General features: G+C 44.5%; 1 protein-coding gene and 1 long non-coding RNA gene across 3 annotated transcripts in view; one reads left to right on the plus strand and one right to left on the minus strand.

Moving 5' to 3' along the window:
• The first annotated feature begins 41 nt into the window (after window positions 1-41).
• The window catches only part of LOC142559790 (uncharacterized), a 267945-nt gene continuing 250352 nt past the window's right edge, over window positions 42-17634 (plus strand). For both annotated transcript variants that reach the window (XM_075671444.1, XM_075671445.1), the window contains exon 1: window positions 42-6501. In XM_075671444.1, coding sequence (XP_075527559.1) covers window positions 6402-6501 — 100 coding nt within the window. In that variant the 5' untranslated portion in view covers window positions 42-6401. The remainder of the gene's footprint in view (window positions 6502-17634) is intronic.
• Window positions 10417-11987, minus strand: LOC142559791 (uncharacterized). Its single transcript, XR_012823253.1, has 2 exons — window positions 11559-11987; window positions 10417-10657 (listed from the first exon to the last, which is right to left on the minus strand). It is a non-coding gene; the product is annotated as an uncharacterized LOC142559791 (long non-coding RNA).

Consider the following 17634-nt stretch of genomic DNA (forward strand, 5'->3'; position numbering starts at 1 on the left):
CTTGCATATGTAATAACTTCATAGTGCACATTTTCATATGGTTATACTTTGCTGTACCAGGCTTGAATGTACCAAATCTTGTGTATATCGCAGCAACAGGCTTGCATAACTTTTTGCCTTAAACTGGCTCATTTGCGCTCATCTTTGACTTGAAGCTGGGAACAGGGAAGAAAGTTGTGCCTTGTGTGCCACACAACTTCTAGTTTATCTGCCCTACACTATTTCGTTAATGCCAGACATGATTATTTGCTTGCTGCATGAAGATGTGCAAGATTTGTAATGAACAGGTCATATACATCTGTTATGTACCATAACGTTAATAGCACGAACAGGAAATTATGAAACTCAACATTTATGGGGAATAATAATGCAGGAGTGTGATATCGTACTGTTACCACTCTGTTGCTCATGCTGGTGCAGCTCTCAAACTATGTGCACAAGCCAAAACCTTGTCGACAGCAGGCAAAGTCTTCAAAATGGAAATGAAATAAATGTCTTAGTTAGCCTTAGCCTGTTCACATTTCATTTGCCCTTGATAGTACAGCTTAGTACTACTGGGAACTTGTACACCTCCATTTCTTGTGGTCTCCGTACTTTTCTGCTACCAAACTTCCAATCACCTCTTGCCAATCTCTGCAGACATGTTCGCTTTCCCTCTGCTATCTCTTAACCCAAGGGCTTTAAAAAGGACAGAGGAGCCTAAACCGACAGCTGGGTAGATATCTTCACATTCTAATAAAACATGTTCCATAGTTTTCCTAGATTTACTGCAGCAAGCACATGCTTCTTCTTCCTTGCTGTATTTCGCTTTATAAGGGTGTTCTAAGGCATCCTGAGCTCGCTTCGGAAAGTAATGAGCTTTTCTTAGAGTTATCCTAAATTGTTTCTTTCCTGATTTCATTTTTTTCCTCTTATAGGGACACTAAAGCGAAACAATAAATCAGTTTAGACTAATGAAGCATAGTTTTGAGAACCCTGCAGGCAGTCATTTAAAAAAAATAGTTTGATTATTACATGAGAAAATGAAGGTCCAAGTATCAGTATTTGAATTTCGCGCGAAAACCCCAGCGCCGGTCCGTCAGCATGGCGTCGGGGATTCCAAAGTATGTTTTCACATTTGGGCCGCGTTGGCTGAATAAAGGTTCCCGAAACTTGGCATGTTTAATATTTGGTTCCTTTAGAACACAATGGGGTCAATCTGTGCCGTTATATATAATTAGTTGGCCCTAGAAGATGCCATCAAAATCCATGACGTCACAGCTCCCAAGTGCAGGAACTTAAGTAGGCGCCACCACCCATATTTCGTTGCGCTTTTTCTGGCTTACCAAACGTCTTATCGTTGTAAGAGTGGTGTTTTTGGTGTTGTAGAACGGTAATTTACTGATGCAGAAGAAATCATTTTTCACTTTAGTGTCCCTTTAAGTAGTTACTCATGGCAGGTTTCTTTTCCATTGCCGCCACCCTCGAGATTATCTCAGCCTCTCAGACTTTTCGTTTGACGATCTTTGTTGTCATGTTGCTCACCATACTGGTCGCATACTTGCTGGTAAGCTTCCTAGTTCTTTTTCTCCACTGTGAACCAGTGTTTTTTACTGTGCACATATCTGAACTCTCTCCCAGCCCATTTACCTTCTTCCATAGTCCTCAGTCATTCTTCATAATCAATTTTACTCTTAGCTTCGCTCACTTCATAACCTGTCCAGCCCATATCGCCCTGCACAGCTTTGTAGTCTTCTCATAAGCGCCCAATGCGAGGTGTCCCACTGACATTTGGTTGCCATCGAGTCCTAATTGTACCCCTGACTTCTAGTAATCAATGCATTTCCAAATGTAGGTCCTGGAACCATTGCACCTTTCCACATAACCCAGGGCACCTTGTACCTATGTATCCCCACAGCGCTCTGTGTTCCGCTACGACCGCATTTCTCTTCCCCTCTGCTATTTTTTCTGTGCTTCCGTATATCCAATGCCTTTGATTATCCACACACCAAGGTATTTGTATTCTTTTACACGAGGTATTTTCTGGCCCTGTATTGACACTCTGTTCATTGTTTTCATTGAATACCATAAAAACGGAGTTTCGAACGCTATATTTTAATCCTAAATTCTCGCTTTCCTGTCCACATGTGTTATATATCACATCGCCTGTTAGCAAGCAACACAATGTCGTCTGCATAATGAAAACAAACCTGGAAGCTGCTGCTCTGCTATTGTGCCCGCCTGTTTGTATGACAAATTAAACCCGATATTGATTCCTTCTAGTGCCCTTTCTATCCTTACTATGTACATCATAAACAGCAGTTGGGATAAAAGGCACCCCTTATCTGACTCCCTTGTGATATCAACATCAAGTAAATATCGCTACCTAGTCGTTGCGCCAACAGCCGATCTAGGTCCAAGCTTGAAGTAAAAGAGGGTCTCTTATCAAGGCATGCGCTGAATGCCTCATAGTTCTCAAATTACATTTCTGTGTGAAAAGCTTGATAATAAAAAAAGGTGGATGTCGAAAAACTTTTAGTGTACCGTTCTGCGTGTCATCAACTTGGAAAGGCAGCAATGTGTGCTATAAAAAAGCAGACTCCCATAGGAGAGCTTCCAGATTGAGAAAAGGTGGCTTATACTGTACTGGTTTGTTCGGAACACTTCACCCAGGATAACTTCTTTCTTCTTGGCGAGTAGACCATCACTTTCTTATGTATTTTAATTGTTTTGCTGGCATTTCAAATTGCAGAGCATACTTTATTTGGCAGGCATTTTAATTATGTATAGTGATTTACGCTTACGCTTCATTTGGTTTTGTTCGTTTATAGTTTTCTGCCCCAGCATTAGTTTTAATAATGCTTTAAGCAGCAGGAATATTTAAGCAGCAGGAATGTTTACTTCCGAAGGTCTGACGTTTATCATAACCACTTTAACGACTCGCAGTGTGCTGCGAGGCGATATGTTGTTTTCGTAGCCTGCTCTAGTTTAGCAGTGCACACGGAGTTTTTTTTTTTTTTTCAATTCACAGTAGTGCATGATTTGTCAGTTTATTAGCTCACAAGAAATTTATAATCAACAGCAAACATCGCTCGTTCCAGCTTTGGAGCATTCAACGTGCACACAGCGCCGCTAGTTTGCTTTCCGACACTGTGCATACAGCTCAATTTCATTACAACTGGTTCAGTTCGTTTCCAAGTCATGCTTTTACACTAATACAAGTGACTTCCCAAAAGAAAAACTTTGCTAGATTTTGGAAACCTGATGGAAGAAACTCAACTTTGTTCAATTGGTTGTTTACTTCTAGCGTTTCGCCAGTGTCTGAGAATTCCTACAGGCGGCAGATGCTTGCTTGTGCCATACCTCGAACACTGGGTAACCGGCAGTCATCAGACACAGATGGCCTTATCGCACGTATCAGCTTACTATATAAAGGTAAAGATGCACTCCAACTCACAAATGAAACTGTTTTCTATCTCAAGACACACTGACCAGGTAACTTTACAATTTTTAGCCTCGTGTTATCAGTGCACAATATCCGTATTTAGCTTTTGAAAACGCAACAGCTGTTAATGCATATATATTGCGAGATGGCATATGAGATGTACAGCGTGGTCCATTATGAAAGGGAACACGCGAGCGCGTGGCCCGTGCACTGTGGAGGCTGTTTAGAGCGCCAGCAAGTGGCAGCAAGGAGAAGCACATCTGCTTCTGGCGTCATCTTTTGGCAGCCAGAATAACCAGGCATGGCCGATAGGCAAGCGCCTGAATTCGCCCCCCTCCCCCTCCTCTTATGTCTGTTGGGCAAGGAGCGGGGCCTGCAGCGCAACGCCTGCTGCTAGCAAATTGCGTTGCATACGCAAGTGCACTGGAAACATGGCAGCGTCAATATACGCCCGGTAGTTATTAGGTACTCCTGGCATATCTATATTAATGCGTAAGCATTCTAGGGCATCTTCCCTTGGAACTTTTTCCGTCTGTCCGTCCAGTTTTTCTGTCTGTAACGCGAGACAACGCACTGCATGCATAGATATACCTGAGGTCCTATGGAGGTGTATATGAGAATGCCTTATAACTACGTATGACTAATGAGGCTTATGATTTTAGCTATATATAATGAGTACTCAGAAGTACAAGTGTAAGTAAGGTTGAAAAGACTAATAAGATTAGTTATGATAAAATTAGTTAAGTGTAAAAGTGATTAATAGAGGCTAATTAAAATCAATTGATGTTATATTAGACTAATCAAAAGTTACTAGGGTTAGATCAATGGAGCCTAATCAAGAATTAAGGTTACCTTGAGATTAGTTATACCTAATTAAGAAATCTCAATTATTAATTACATATATAGACGTCATTGTCATAATTTTAACTAAGATGAATTACGCAAATGTCGTCAATATAGAAATAACTAAGCCCGAATAATAAGTAACAAAATAATTACGTTTATTTGAGTGCACTTCTCTCCTAAACTGTTTCGAATCAGGTGACGTTTAGTCATACTATGAGGGGATGTAACCAGGGCTCCGCACTGCAAAAAAGTATGCAGAAACTCTACTGGAGTTGTCGGTGTGCGTAAGCCTACCCCCAAATTTCAACTTGACCCACTACCAAATTTGAGTTGGCCCACCTGCAGATTTCTCCAAATTTCAAGTTGGTCCACCCCAAAAATTTCAAGTTAGCCCACCCCTGAATTTTAAGCTGGTGGCTCACCGAGAAATTTAAGTTGGCCCACCCTCGAATTTATGTTGGCCCACCCTCATATTTCAACTTTGCCCACTACCAAATTTAAGTTGGCCCACCCTCAAATTTCAAGTTGGCCCACCTCCAAAGTTCATGTTGATCCACCCCCAAATTTATGTTGGCCTACAACCAAATTTCAAGTTGGCCCACCCCTCCCCATGGATTTTCTGTGGACCCGATGTATCTGTATGGTTATACTCTCTAATCAATCTTTTTTCAATTGTTTCTGATCGCTGATAAAGCTACCTATTATAACGATTAAATGTCGTAACTTCGCACATTACGCATTTTTGTGCAGATACAAGGCATTACACTTTTCGCGTGGCGGACAGATCTTGCTGCGGTTTTTGCCGAAGGATGCCTACGCATTAAAATACGCTGGGACTGCCTATTAACTAGCGGGCATATGTTGATCCTTCCACCTTTCCAAGGTGCTAGCTTACCAAGTGCGGTTTGCTAGCAGCAAATGCTGCGTTGCACGCCCCGCCTGTTGCGCATCCACCTGGCGTGGGAGGCAGTCCCCAGCCGCTTGTCTATCAGCCGTGTCTGCTTATTCTGGCCGCCAGTAGTTGGCGCTACAAGCGGACGTGCTTCCCTTTGTTGCCTGTTGATGGTGCTCTCAGCAGCCTCCGCATCGAGGCACCCTACCTCCGCATACATCCGCAGAGCACAGGCCACGTGCTCGCGTGTTCCCTTCCTTAAAGGACCACACTGTACAGTATGAGTCGCAGTGCGGAGTTGTCTATGAAGGTAGAAAACAGTCAAGTATCGTACCCGTACCAGTACAACACCGCAAACACGCGCTTGAACATTTTGGAGAAGCTTGCTACGCGCAAACATTTCCCTTTTCAAAGCGCAGCTCTAAAGCGCCCCTTCCTGCATTGAGCATCGGCGTGGCCAAGCGAACAAGCAAAGTGAAGAATGAAAGAGCGAACGCCGAGTGCAGCGGGGAATGAAAAAAAAAAAAAAATTGGAGGACACTTAAGCTTTGCCTTTAAGAGTGGAACGCCGATAGCATTCAAAGATCCCCGACTGCTTCTCACGCTTCCCGGCAACTCCAGCGTACATAACTGTAATGTTTACCAGGAAACGCTCGCGGCGAACGCTGTGCACGAAGGCGGCCTCTTGCATGGGCCGCGATGGATGGATGGATGGATGTTATGAGCGTTCCCTTTGGAACAGGGCGGTGGATTGCGTCACAAAGCTCTTGCTATTATACTGCTTAATGTCCTACCTAGAATAAACAATAAAAAAAACACTATGAACTCCTACAACACCGGCAGTTAAAAAGGTAACGAGCGCCGCCTCACAGAATTTATGCAGAACTAAGAGAATCCAGAAAGCGACCGACGCGGCGAGCATGGTTAGGTTCCCCCAAATGCAGGAAAAACTTCCTCCATGCCAAATTATCTTGTACGTCTTGTCATTTCGCTTCCCCCAAATGTCACGTCCGTGATGTCAAATCTGCTTTGTGTTTTTTCGCGTCTGTGATGTCACATCCGGCTTTGGTTTTAGCGCCAGATTGGCAAGCAAGCATAGAGAAACTCTATGCAAGCAAGTGCATAAGATGTAGATCGTTTACTTTTAGGGCTTGTGCTTGCGTAGAAAATAAACTATCGTAAGTACTTCGCTTTTCCATTAGATGTGCATCTACTATCCGACCCTAAGCTTTTGACTGCATGATACTTATTTGCCAGGTTCCTCGCGAGCTCATATTCTTTGTGACGCATCGCTTGGACCGCCACACCGGCCAGCCAGTGCTACAGTGTACTAGTACCGGTAATGTATATTAGACGAAACTGTTTATCTAAGGTTCCTTCAGACTTATTAAGAGCCTTTTTCAGAATCACTTCGCCCTAACATTACCTGGTTACGGTGCTTCGACATGACATAATTTGTTAGTGGCAGATGACCCAAGTGCAGGATGTACGCGCGCTTGTGTAGCCTAAATAAGAGTATATTTTATTTTCAAATAGAAACGCACATTCCTGACGCATGGTTGAGACCTGCCATCAGCCGACTAAGGGCGGTAGTGAATGATGTCGCTCATTCCCCGCGCGGTCTCATTCCACGCGCGGGAAACATCGTTCAGCCATTATCTCTGTGCTGTCAGCGGCCATTCACTGATAACCTTTCTCCGCAACGTAAGGGCACATTCACACCGGCGACTTGAGGAGGTCGCGCGACCATTTGCGACTCGCAATCAAAAAGCGACCGAAGGCGACTAATGTTCACACCGGCAAGCCCGGCTGAGCGCGACCCGCAAGTCGCAATCCCGGAGATTATCGTTCTCAGCGAGAACTCTCGGAATCTACGCGGAATTTGAACGCGACGCCGGAGGAGGCCGGATGTAGACACACGAAAGATCACTTCCGGTGCGCCGCTGATTGGTTTATCAGTTTTGCGACCACGGTCGCGCGACTGAAAAATCGCGCAGAAAGCGACTGGCCCAAAATGGTCGCTTTTCAAGAAAGGCGACCGTTTGCGACCATTTGCGACTGGTCGCTTTGCGACCAACTTGGTCGCGCGACCACTGTCAGTCGCCGGTGTGAATGAGCCCTAACACTCGAATGCTCCGTGCAGGTGTGACGGAGGTTGTGTGTGCGGTCGGTATGTGTTATTTTCCAGATGAAAAACGCTTCATTAGAAAGTGCGCGGTCATCCGTTGCTCGAGCGAGACAAGCAATAAATGATGCAAGGATGGATATACACATGTTACTGCCAAATAAACTTTAAGGTGGGTCATTTAATAGCGGTGATTTAATCATAAGGGACGAAAGACTTTGATGTTATCTTTATGTGCTTGCTTCAAAGTAGAATAAATCGAAAATTGGCTAACCAATTTTGCTAGTGGTATAAGGTTTTGTGAGAAAGAGTGTTGTGTATGGTTTTGCAACTAGTGACTTTGAGGGGGTGACCTTGTCTGCCATTGCACGTATACTTCCGCTGCTGAAAGTGATGTTCATGTTGTGCTCAACATTGTTTGCTTCAGGAGCCCTCTGAGCACTTACACATTGATATTACAGCCACTTGTGAATTCTGGTCCTAATGTAAGCAATAAAGTGCTTTCGCACTAATTTTAGCGATATGTTTAGAGGTTCATTCTATTGCGTATATTGTCTGAAAAGAGAAGGTGGGTCTGGTAAATTTTACATCTTGACACTGAGAACTTGTGGCATGATGAGTTTACACAAAAAAACAGTGCAGATCCCATCATTGTCCTTGCCTTGTTGTGCCTTGAGTCCTTTTACGTCTTGTCTTTTACAGTCAGATCTTTTACATCTTGTCAAAATGTTATAAAGGTCTATGGTAATTGATGTCTCAACATTGTAGCACATATGCCTTTGTGCTACCATTGGTGAGAAACATGGGCCGGGGTTCCTGAACAAGAACAAACATTAAGTTGGCTTGTTTACCATCGGGTGCACACTCAATATCGGCTCGAGAATCTTCCCCAAAGCCCAGTATGCAGACCGCTTGTCGACTATGATAGCCTTATCATGAAGTGTCAGTCATGTACACAGATGTTACTGAAATGGCTGTGGCACTTTGGCATGGTACAGACATTGTGGTCGGTGTACTAGATAAGGTGTGTCCTATTCATGCTGAGTTTACTGCAACATGCAACCCAGTCACTGTGTGCTGTACCATAGCCCTCAATTCTTCGGTGCAAAAGCATGCCGCAGCACCACGGTTCTCAGTTGTGGCATGGTACAGGTGAGGTGCCACTGCGTTGCAGGGAACCGCTGCACCTGCTGGTTAGGTGGTGCTGCCGAGTTTCACAGAACCTGCAAACGACACTCGCAGGGGTGATGTTTGCAGACACAGTGGGTACTTCCAGTGGGCGTGGATACACTCCTTAACCTCTTCGACAAGGTTTCAACACGTAGCCAGAAAAGTATCCAGCACATAGAAATTTGTTGCGGGCACTACTACTTTAAAACCTCATTAATATCTAGTTGGCTATCTAGGGGAACATGGATCAGATATGCACTAAGTGCTGTACTAGTTAACCGACAGTGGCAGATGAGTGGCTACAGACTTACCGGCCAAAAAAAAAAACTTGTTAATTTTCACTCACACACGCAGACAAGTTTTGTTTGCGAGCAGGCAGCAAAAAATTTGTGATTTTCACTAGCTGCCTAAGCGGCCTTGCAGTGATGACATCGTAATACTAGGCAAATCCGCAAGCCAGTTCCTCCATCAGTCCCCACTTCTCTGTGAACGCTTTCATGATGGTCAACACACTAGCCGCATCGTATACGCAAGGGCCATCATCCACATCATCATCCATGAAAACGATGACATGGAAGTGCTAGAAGCTATGGGAGCAGGAAACACGTCATGGATAGAGTGTTTTGAGTCACTATCGGTGGTGACTGCTGTAATGGAAAGGTCTGTGTGCCACAATTTCGCTATCTATGGTCTGCATGCACAACATTTTGCCAATGTCACACTTGTACATGTCAAAAAATGAGTTTGGCATACATTAAGCAATTATAGTTTGAGTGATCAGCCAAAACATCAGGTTGAATGGCGACAGGGCAGGGGATTCATCGCGATAATATTTAAACTGGAATTACTTATTAAGTGGGTACATATTAACAAGGTTTGATTGTGCAATGGTAGTTTTATTATTATTATTTTATTGGTTCGTTATTTTTAATGCTCCTGGCAGATTGACTATCCATGCTTCAGACTGAGGAGGCAATGTTGTTTATGGCACAATATTGTGGAAGCATTTTAAATTTTTACAGATAAGCTCGCACTGATTAAAAAAAAGCAGCCATATGCATGAGGCCACTGAGTGATCCAACCAAGCAGATAACACAGCCTACACCTCAATGCTGGATTGAAAAGCATGTGAAACATACTGCATCAGCATCCATGGTACTGTTTATCTGGTGCACTGGCACCGCTGGGCCTTTTCAGCACCTGTTCTGTGTACCGCACGGGTATCTATTGCATCAATAGTGATGTCTACATTGACAGCTTTCTCAGTCACCTCTCTGCAGTCAACACAGGATGCCATTGTTTCAGAGTGCTTTGTTGAATCTTTCCATGCTGTCTAAAGTAATTAGAAACAAAATTTCACGTGAAGTTCATTGATTTCAAAAGGTGCTTGGCTGGTTCACAATTTTTCAGCACCTTCCCTTGGTGTAGCATGTTTCACGCATTGTCACCTTCTTGCAAAAATACAGGTGCTAATTAGCATTGCAGCAGATGATGCAGCAGACAGACATAAGCACCATCGAAACCACACTTACATACATCTACTGCATCGACGCTACGCTCTGTGTTGTGCTTTTGCAGGCATGCACATTAGCATGTTCTTTGTTTGCCATTAGGCTGCGAATCGGCTGTCTGTACTGATCAACCCAATGCTACTTCAGATTAAATATACCTCTGTCAATACTATCCCTTACAAAAATCATTGCAGACTTGCTGCAGAATATCTGAAGACAGGTGACAGACTTTCTGTCACCCTCTGTCACCTCCCAGCGCCCAATTGGTACACCCTTTCTGCAGAAAGTCTGCTCAATCTGTGTAGCTGCAGGATACAGCATTTCTGCAGAAAGTCTGTCGCGATTGTGGTCACAGGATGCAGCATTTAGGCAGACATTAGAGAGAATTTCTGTAGCCCCACTATGGGGAACTGGCATGCATGCATGCAATAAAATAACAGACGTAATAGTATTCTTTGCACATTTTATTTGTCTCCGATTTCTTCCGGGCTGCTTGGTTGGGACCAAAAATATCTCTTCCAAGGAATAAAGTAGTGAGTACCGACATCTCATGTGAGTGGCAGTGACCGTCTTGCACACACCTTGTCGCAGCATGCAAATCAGATGCTTTGACGCGCTGTTCAGCCTGCAGAAGTGCTGCAGGCTCCCAAGTGGTGTAGATTCCTCTGGCTCACAAAATCGTGACATCCCTAAACAAGAAAAAATGTTCAGTTTACTGTAAACCCTGCTGAAACTGTAAACTTGTGACATTCTCAAAAGTCTCGTACAAACAGCTACATGAAGCTGCATGGTTGCACAAATACCCGATTATTACATCACAGGCGGTTAACATGTAAATGGAACTGGAGCAAACATGAATCTACTATAAAAAAACTTCACACAAACGCACGTCTGTACTAAGTCAAATGCGAATTGCACAAGCAGAAAACTCCTTCACACATGATAAGCGTTCGAAAACTTAATTTATTTATGCGGTGCAACAAAGCCCTGCCCCAAAGCACGATGCATTGAAAAAGAACAGACTCCTTCTTTTTCAGGTGAGAAAACAATTTTTTCCATTAAAAAGAAATGCTGTTGTTGAAATCTCGGAACCCTTTACAAATATACGAAAACACATGACACCCAACGCAAGAAATACAGGCTGTCTGAAGACACTATATAAATAAAAGAACTTGCATACAAGCTAAAATCTGGCCATGCGTCAGACACAGCAATCGGGTGCTATCTCGCGCAGCCGTTAGCTGTGAAGACGACACATCGACGTACATACCTCTAGAAATGGCTATACAATTTCTCGCTGAAAAATTACGTACGGAAAAAGTAACTTTCCCTGCTTGAATTTTTGCGCCTATTCAAATCAAACAGTCCGCGGCGCAAGGAAACTTCACAGCAGAAAGCAAATAATCGATAGGTTTTGGCAACATCACGTTTTAGGGCAATTTTCATCAAACTGTTCGCTAAATGTGCCCTGCGACAAAAACGAACATTCGAAAAGCGCAATCATTTTTGTCACGTTACTAATCATATTGTTATCCGTACAGAAATGCACCCTTCACGGACTACAAGAATGCGCGCACGCGCCGGACTTACCTTTCTAGGCGTGCTCGGTAAACGCGGCTCCATGACAGCTGCTGCCCCATCGCACAGGTACCGCAGGAAGGACAGTCGGTGTACGGTGCCTCCGGCGTCAACAGCGTAGAATTGAAGATGAACTACAGCACGTGATAGCACAACTTTCAAAAAATTCTTCCGCGCACTGTGATGGAATGCGAGCGCAGCGAGAGTACCATCGGCTTTTCGTGAGCCGGGGACAAAGAAAGCGCGAACGGGTCATAACTACGATAATTGGCATCGGCACGCCACACGAAAAACACCGAGAGCTACGTTATGCAGTCACAGGGGTTTTGGATCATTAATACACACAAAAATCGCCACAATTCCTCTCGGCACGGCATGTACTACACTACCTGATCGGTCGCCGTCAATGCGGCGTGCACGCCGTGACATGTCGGTGACAGGTGCAGACGGGAAAATAATCTCACCCGTAATTTTACCGGTGCCAGCGGTCAGCGCCTCCTGGGGGCCGGCGCCGAAAGCAACCACGTGTTCGGTGGTCGGATGGATGGTGTCGGCGTCGCGCGGTAGATATGTCCTTAAATTCAGGCTGCGGTTCGAGCCATAGTACAACTGCTGCATTTAATGTACGTTATGTAACCAATACCTTATTTCAATTAGTATTAAATAATTGATTTATATAACTGCCATTATCAGATTGTTCTTGTAGCAATCAGTGACAAAGTTTTCAAAATGTTAAAATGGCAAAACAGAGCGCAATGATAAAATTCATGGTTCAGGATGCGCACACGTGTGTGTGTGTTTGTGTGTGTGTGTGTGTGCTTGTGTGCGTGTGTGATTCGTGGGTGGATGAAAGGTGAAGCCGATTTAACTGTTATAAAATGTGTCATGTAGAATATATATATATATATATATATATATATATATATATATATATATATATATATATTGGGCATGCATATTACATACAATTCTACCTACTTGCCGTCCACACGGTGTCTGCAGGCAATATGCAGACAATCTGTAGCTCTACATGGAGGTGACTGGGGGGTGACTCACGGGTGACTGAAAGGTCAGACCTATTGAACCGTAATTATAGAATGTGTCATGGTTCAGAATATGTATGTATATGCGTTTATATATAGATATACATCTACACACACACACACTCACTGGGCACGCATATTACAGACAAGTCTATTTGTAGTCCGCACGGTGTCTGCAGACATTCTGCAGACTAGGTCTACGTGGAGGTGACTGGTGGGTGACTCATGGGTGACTGAAAGGTCAAAACTATTCAACCGTAATTATAAAATATGTCATGGTTCAGAATATGTATGTATATATAGATATATATATATATATTTACACACACTCACTGGGCACGCATATTACAGACAAGTCTACTTGCAGTCCGCACGGTGTCTGCAGACATTCTGCAGACTTAGCCTACAGAAAGGTCGAGTCTACAGATAGGTGACAGGGGTGACTGATAGGTGACTCATGAGTGACTGAAAGGTGAAACCGATTTTTGTAAGGGATATTAGCAGTAGTAGTTTTCTTGTGCTCTTATTGCCTTGTAAAATTTAGAAACAATTGTCTGCATTCCTGTTAACGAAAGCATGACCACTTCATTCCGAGATACTGACGTTCACTTCTATCGTGCAGTTTTTAGAAAGATCATCTGTATCGAAAAAATGGTTATTTATTAACATATAGCACATATGTAAACTACTCCTCTCATTGGCAGAATTAACCGTACAGTTCTAAACATTTACCAATTTTTCGACATAATTTCTTGTTTCCAGTACAAATAGAACATTGCTTTCCACTGTTTTTATGACCAATGGCCTCATAATATTGACTTATATCTGGATTTCAGGACCCATCACTGAACTGTACCCCGCCTCTCGAGCTTATGTCAGCGAACTGAAGCTAGAGGTCTGTTCATTTCACCTGCCCCACCCGAAAGAGTTTACGAGGTGCTGCACTTTTCCATTAATTTTAGCGGTGCAGGTATAGTGCCCTCTGAACCCTACTATTCATTTCAGAAGGTGCAGGGCTGGTTAACGATCTCGCAATACCCGGTCTACTGTTGGTGCTGAGTTGGTGCAGCACACAGGCGCCATTGAAACCCTATTTCATAAATCTGCTGTGTCTACCAAAGTGCGAGGTGTATTTACACATCAGAAGCTGGTCATACCCATAGTTCAGTACCTCTGAAAGTTACAGTGTACAATAATTGGACAAAACAACGCCTGCGCTGCGCCTGCGCTGCGCCTGCACTTCGGCATTCGTTTAAAGTGTTGCATTGTGCCTGTGGAATTGCAATGCATGCTCACTGACCTGGAGAGGCAAAGCAGACGGGTGGGTCTAAAAATTAATCTGCAGAAAACTAAAGTAATGTTTAACAGTCTCGGAAGAGAACAGCAGTTTACGATAGGTAGCGAGGCACTGGAAGTGGTAGGGGAATACATCTACTTAGGACAGATAGTGACTGCAGATCCGGATCATGAGACTGAAATAATCAGAAGAATAAGAATGGGCTGGGGTGCATTTGGCAGGCATTCTCAGATCATGAACAGCAGGTTGCCATTACCCCTCAAGAGAAAAGTATATAATACTCACAGTACTCACATACGGGGCAGAAACCTGGAGGCTTACGAAAAGGGTTCTACTTAAATTCACACCTTGAGACGAACTCTCCAAGGAGGGCACGTAGTAACGATCATGGGCCGTACAGCCATACCGCAATGGTTGAAAACGCCGACATGGAAGCAAAGACAGATCGTTTACCACGGTGACATCACGCCAAGCGGGAAAAATAGGAGGACGCTTAAGCTTCTCCTTTAAAAGCAGGACGTGATATCATACAAAGATCTATGACTGCTTCTCACGCTTCGCGGCAACTGCAGCTTAAGTAACCTTAATGTTTACGGGGAAACGTTGGCAGCGAACGCTATGCAAGAAAGCGAGCTTTCTGCTAGAAATGTGACCTCTTGCGTGGGCCGATCCCCGACGCGTATTTCCAATTGCTAGTAGGTACAGCGGGGCGTGGCACTTGCGGAGACGACGGATGTTTGCGCGCATGCGCGAGTAAGAGCGGGTGCGAGAGAGGAAATGTGGGGACTTTTGCTCCTTGAATATACGACTCTGCCTAGGCACTGCGGCAGAGTTTCTTAGCGCATGTTGTATGCGCTTGTCCCTAGGTGTGCCGGCAGCAGCGGGGTGCGGTAGTGCTGAACTTAGCATCGCAAGTTGGCGGCTTTACGCAATTATGTTTATTCATTCGTGTTTTTTATTAAAAGCATGTGTCATTATTTCGCATTATTGGTGGCGCCTCCAGGACACCAAAGCGGTAATGGGGACATCAAAGCTAGAACCCGGACTGGCCCATGGTTGGGCCTGCACGTGCCAGGGGAGTATAAGATAGGCTGTCCGCTGTCGCGGACAGCCAATTTTCTTTGCGAGCACCCCCTGGCACGCTGCGGCCTCCGCGGCCCCAACCCACTAGCCGCCCTGTTTCCAGCTTTGACCCCCCCCCCCCCCGCTACTGCTTGGGTGCCCTGGAGATTCTGCGCCGCCTGCTTTATTTAATATAACATCGGATGCTCTCCAGAGGCCTCCGTTTGCCGTTTACAGGTGCCCCCCTGGAGCAATGCTTGTAAAAAGTGCAATCTATCGTCGCAACTAAAAAATCGACCCGCGACTTATACAACGCCAGTCAGAACCTTGCCCCTTGAGATACAGCGATCACAAAATGGGGCGTCCGTGCCCACTGCCTCACCGCGCGGGCAGCCAGCGGCGGAGCGTAAACAAACTGGACTGCACTCCGCAATGCCGGCATGGGACAAACGCACACAACACGCGTTAAGAAACCTCCTCCTTTGTAGGCAGACTCACATATTCAAGGAGCAAAGGCCCCTAGTATTCTCTCTCGCACCCGCTCTTACTTGCGCCTGCGCAGAAATGTCGAGCGCTGTCAAAAGCGCCACGCCCCGATGTACCTACTAGCAATTGTAAAAACGCATCCCGGACGTAGTGCACAGCCGCGCCAAAAACCAAGAGAGACCTCAAACGGCAGCTGGAAAAAGGGTTTGTATTTCAGTTGCCGCGTAAGAGTTATGTTATCTCGTATTTTCAAATTACAAACCGACGCTATCATGCCCGTAGGTTGTGTGTAAAATGTACTTTACGAATTTTCTGACGCATTTTACTTTGGGACGTTCAGTTGAGCCTATGCGCCACGCGGAAGGCCTGCATGGTTGGGGACGCGGGGTTCGGCATTATTTTTTTTTCACATGGACGCCGACGCAGGATGTTCTGCGACACAGGGCCCTGAACGCTATCGTGTTAATACGCACCCACTTGAATAACACAACAGGAAATTTCAGCTTGTTGTATTTTGGGACGTTATTTCTGTCGTCCTGTAGTTGAAAGTTCTGTAGTTCTTGATCAGTATTTAATTAATAATTGAAAGGGACCTCTTTGAGGCTATGTAAATTTGTTAGCACAAGAAAGAAAAATGTAAAAGCATTCCCCACCGGGGATTCGAAATTCGGACCTAAGGATTCCGAGCCCAGCATCTTACCACTGCACCACGCCGAACTTATTGAATAAGAGGGAACTTATGGCGATAAGAGGGAACGAAAACACTGACAAAATTCGGCAGTAAGGCCATCCGGGCCGGGCATCTTGCTCTTGGCCAACGAATCGATGCATGCAGTTACCTCATTAATATCAATCTTTTCGTTTGTATAATCGTCATCATACCTGATTTAACTGGGGCAGCAACGATACAATATTTTGGCAGCATCTGTATCCAATGGCTTATGGCCTCGAAATAGTTTTTGATAATGTTCGAAAAACGCTTTAGTTATTAGAGTACGCTCATTAACAATAATTCCACCATACTCTATATCTAGTATTTGTTTAGACAGGGCGTGACGGCGCTCATCACCCACTGCAAGGCTGTTCTTCCAGGAAACGCTGCTCTCGCGCACGCGCTAGTGCACCTCTGTATTTTTCTGCGTTCAAAGTTTGTTACTGTGCATCGACCTTATGAATATCATCAATATATTGACCCGTATGTAGGCATTCAAGCTCATGCAATTCACTCAGAAGTCTATACAATGCTTTCTAATTGTTCTTTTTTTTTCAAAGGCCAATATTGATGATTTTTCGATAGTTATCATTTTAGCTTCCTGGTTGAATAATTCCCACACAGCAAAGAGCAGCAAGTCCTTGCGGCATGACACGTGAGCTATAAGCTCAGTAACACGATTTAACAGACACTCACACGAAAGTAATTGATTAAACTTCCACAGCTTCCAGCACATACGCCGACTTTGATACCGACGGCTACCAAACGATGCGGAGACTAGGCAATGGTAACTAAAAAATATAGGGTGCACAGTGTAACCATAAATAAGAGGTAGCGCGCTAAGTCAAACGTAAATTCGATCAAGCCTTGCATGCGAGGTGCCCTGGAAGTGCGTATATCGACATCCCGCCTTTTCATTTTCGCCAAAGCTGATAATCACATATGAGGCGTTGTAACGCCTGATAAGGGATTATCAGCTTGTGCACCACGCCGAACATGTCTCTGAGTGTGCATTTTGGCTGTGTCAACAGAACGAATCTCTGCCTGCGTTGATGTTTACGTTTGCATTTTAAGAGCCAAGATGCGCTATCACTCCACCCAGTCAACTGCCGCTTCTCTAGAAGAGCAAAACGTCTTATTACCATTGACAGGTACATCGTAGAATGCTAGAACGTCGATTTTGCTGTGCGATATCCATATTAAATAAGTATTTCAGAGATAGACAATTGTGACAGGGGACACTGTCGTATTAGGGTTGTTACTGCTAATTTCGACAGTTGTCTCTCGCTCTTTACACTTTTCAGCGCGCATATAATTCCTGTGTTCAATGCAAAATAGCCACATAAACATTCGTGGATGAGTGTTCATTCTGACAGCATACTGGCTTCTCACGCAGCGCTGTACCAGAATAATGAGACCCGAGCGAGACAGCTTTTCACGCAACTTTGTGGAACAACCCAAAACTTCTTTGTCGCTTCGCAAAAGCTT

Source organism: Dermacentor variabilis, chromosome 10 (genome assembly GCF_050947875.1).
Source record: "Dermacentor variabilis isolate Ectoservices chromosome 10, ASM5094787v1, whole genome shotgun sequence".
Lineage (NCBI taxonomy): Eukaryota > Metazoa > Arthropoda > Arachnida > Ixodida > Ixodidae > Dermacentor > Dermacentor variabilis.